At 30.5% G+C, this 3,189-nt stretch overlaps 1 protein-coding gene across 8 annotated transcripts in view; it reads left to right on the forward strand.

Moving 5' to 3' along the window:
• LOC108752301 overlaps window positions 1-3,189 on the forward strand; it is a 40,002-nt gene that overhangs the window by 27,539 nt on the left and 9,274 nt on the right. For 4 of the 8 annotated variants that reach the window (XM_018493036.1, XM_018493040.1, XM_018493035.1 and 1 more), the window contains exons 2-3: window positions 935-1,412; window positions 2,275-2,354. In XM_018493036.1, coding sequence (XP_018348538.1) covers window positions 1,068-1,412; window positions 2,275-2,354 — 425 coding nt within the window. In that variant the 5' untranslated portion in view covers window positions 935-1,067. The other 4 variants (XM_018493033.1, XM_018493038.1, XM_018493037.1 and 1 more) reach the window with 4 other exon arrangements.

A 3,189-nucleotide genomic window follows, 5' to 3' on the forward strand; every position in this document is an offset into this window, starting at 1 on the left:
ATATTAGACTGCCAAGGAAAAAAAAATTTTTTTTTAATCGGCCACTTAGCTTAAAAGCTAGTATTTCATGCCAAAAGAACAACCCTAAAATTTTATCAAAAAATATTAAGATTTAGAGGTCGCTAGTGAACAATTTTTAAATCAAAGTTTTGCTTTTCCTTAATATATATTTAATTTGATGTAAAAATTTAGTCCGAATTTCAAACGTGATACTGTATGTTTTTTTAATCGCTAAACATAATGCAATAGTTCATTTAACTTTATGATATACACCTTAAGAAATATAGCTCGATTAATATGGAAAAAATGACCAAATTTCGAGTTCAAGGTCGATTTAACAAGGTCCCCAATTTGAAATCCGGATTAAGCCATACATACATGTATATACTCACCGACTAAAACGTTGCAACACTTTTCTTTTAATGGATTTTGGAATGCAGGATCCATAAGTAAGAACCAATCGCTCGATGAGCAGACTGCATTCCGAAACCCATTTAAAAAAAAGTGTTGCAACCTTTTAGTCTGTGAGTGAACATATACTAGTACATACATTTACATATTAATTTAAATTTCTCATTTATACTTATTTAGTCAATTGTTTCTGTGTGAATATATTTGAGTGTTATCATGGCATTATAATGTTTTCTAACTGACACATGTCAATATTAATTCGCTACAACGATTTTGTTAGGTTAATATTTCATTTGATCAAAAAGTAGAACTATGTTATTCTGTTCTAATTATTCCAATTGTCGAACTCATTCATTCGAGCCTTAATAAGTCCGATAAATTGATTTCGCTAACAAGACCTTAAAGTACTTAAAGTACCCACGTTAATCAAATCTTTCATTCCATTGAATCTTCTTAAATTCGTAATTGCGCCACTAACACATGGTAACGATATCTCTCAAATAATTTCTGTTTTGTGTTGCAGCTCGACTCGTCGTGCTCGTTCGACGATTGTCGCAGGATCTCCGGAAGCATTCAAGATTTCACGATTAGAGAAACGTTGTCGTCGCGCAACGCGAGAGAGAAAGAGAGATAGAGAGAAATAAATTGCTAATACGATGGCTACAATGGATATGAGAGAAGACCGTCGATCGACGATAGATGTTTTTCATCAAAAGGACGTACCGCGATCGGATGAATTATCGATTGCGGTGATCCATAGGGCGGGAATCGGCGAGCTTTTAGCGAGACAAGCGATGGCCTGGTGCCGTTACTGGTTGCAAACGTTTCCCATAAGAATGACGTTGAATAACGTCGGATTATTGACGGTGTTCCTGGCGATAGTGTCGCCGCGATCCCTCATTTATAGGCTCGTTTATCCGATTTTCAGATTGGTCTTCGGCACCTTGTACCCGGCGTACGCTTCCTACAAGGCGGTGCGCACGAAAAATGTCAAGGAATACGTAAGTGAGAAACATAAGTAAACAATCATGCAATAAATAGCTTAGCGAATGCTATTTTAGCCCTTAAATCCAACATCACGAAAATATTTAATTTAAAATAAGTACGTAAACTATAAAACTTTTTGATATACTCTCCTATCTTTTTTATTTTTTGAAGAATATTTATATCAATTTTTTTAAGTAAAGTAATATTCTAAAGATAAAGAAAGAATTATTCATTTTATATAATTGATATATTTTTAATTGTGATTAAATTACAAAATATGATTTGATATTCCAATTAAAAATTTAAGAGTTGATTCCATTGAAAATTTGATCGAGAAGATTATAACATTTGTGTTTTTATTTTTACATAATTAATAATATTTTACATAAAAGTATATATGTGGCAAATTGCCACACAACGTCAAGTGATTGAGCAATTTGTATCTAAATGTTATCTGCATCACACAAATGCAATGTTTGAATAAACATTGGGAATTTTTTAACACTAATTTTTTGCTCTTCTCGCAAAGCCGTATATTTATGTTGCTACATAGCCATCATAAATTTTTATCTTTACGCTCAAATTATTCTATAAGAAGAAAAAAGTTTGCAATAATAGAACCTAATTTAATTTTATCTTTGTTCTTTCTTTTTGTGAATAATAAAATATATAAATTATATAGATTTTCGGAGTAATATTCATCTTTTCTAAAGCAATATTTATATTTTAATATAATATTTATTTTTTATCTCGTAAATTATTTTTTAAACATTCTTTACACTGTAAATAATAAATATGAAATTTATTTGCAGTCTTCTTTTATACTACTTTTGTAATCCTCTATTACTGTAGAACTACTGTGAAACTTGGTTTCAGGTTAAATGGATGATGTATTGGATAGTATTCGCGCTGTTCACATGCGCGGAAACATTCACCGACGTCTTCTTTAGTTTTTGGTGAGAAATACATTGCTATTAAAAATTCATCTCCTATGTAATTTGCATAAATTATGTATTTTGTGTGACTTATCTAGATAGAACAGGGTTAAGATCTATCATTAACATTAATATATTCATTCATAGAAATATAATAGTATAATTGAAACATCTGCGGAAATAAGATTATCTTATAAAAACACTCGCGCATTAATTAGAATATTTTAATATTTGCACTCTATCGCAAGTAATTATTACCAGAATTAATATTTTATTTTTTAATATAATATTAATCCGTTAATAGGCGTTAGAAAAAAAACTCTATATTCCTATCTTGAGTACGTAATAATTACTATAAAAATAAAAATAGTTTTGCAGCTCCAAGAATAAATCAAATACAAATAAAATACCACTATGAGCCTTCGCGGCTGTTGGAAAGTAAATAATATATTTATTAGGCAATAAGAGATATAATTCACAATTGTGGAAATACAATGTATTAATAGTCACTCAGTACGGAAGTTAAGTACAAACTACAGTTTGCGTAGTTTGAACTTGACTTTCGCAACTGAAGAGGACTCAGATCCAGAATCGAAACGTCTGCAGCTAAATTTCTAAGTACATTCCAATTGTTTGCGCATTATATCTTATTGCTTTATAAGTACAATATGTTATTTACGCATCAACAATTGGAGACTCGTATTAGCACTTTACTCATATTTATTTAAAAAATTATCGATATATCGATTTTTCCATTATAAGAGAAAATCAATATATAAGTGAGTCTATCGAAGTTCCTAAAAAAGTAGAAGCTGAGACATGTAGGAAACAGCGTCGCGTTGATTTGAGGGCAGCC

The sequence above is a fragment of the Trachymyrmex septentrionalis genome, unplaced genomic scaffold, assembly GCF_001594115.1.
Source record: "Trachymyrmex septentrionalis isolate Tsep2-gDNA-1 unplaced genomic scaffold, Tsep1.0 scaffold6, whole genome shotgun sequence".
NCBI classification, from domain to species: Eukaryota; Metazoa; Arthropoda; class Insecta; order Hymenoptera; family Formicidae; genus Trachymyrmex; species Trachymyrmex septentrionalis.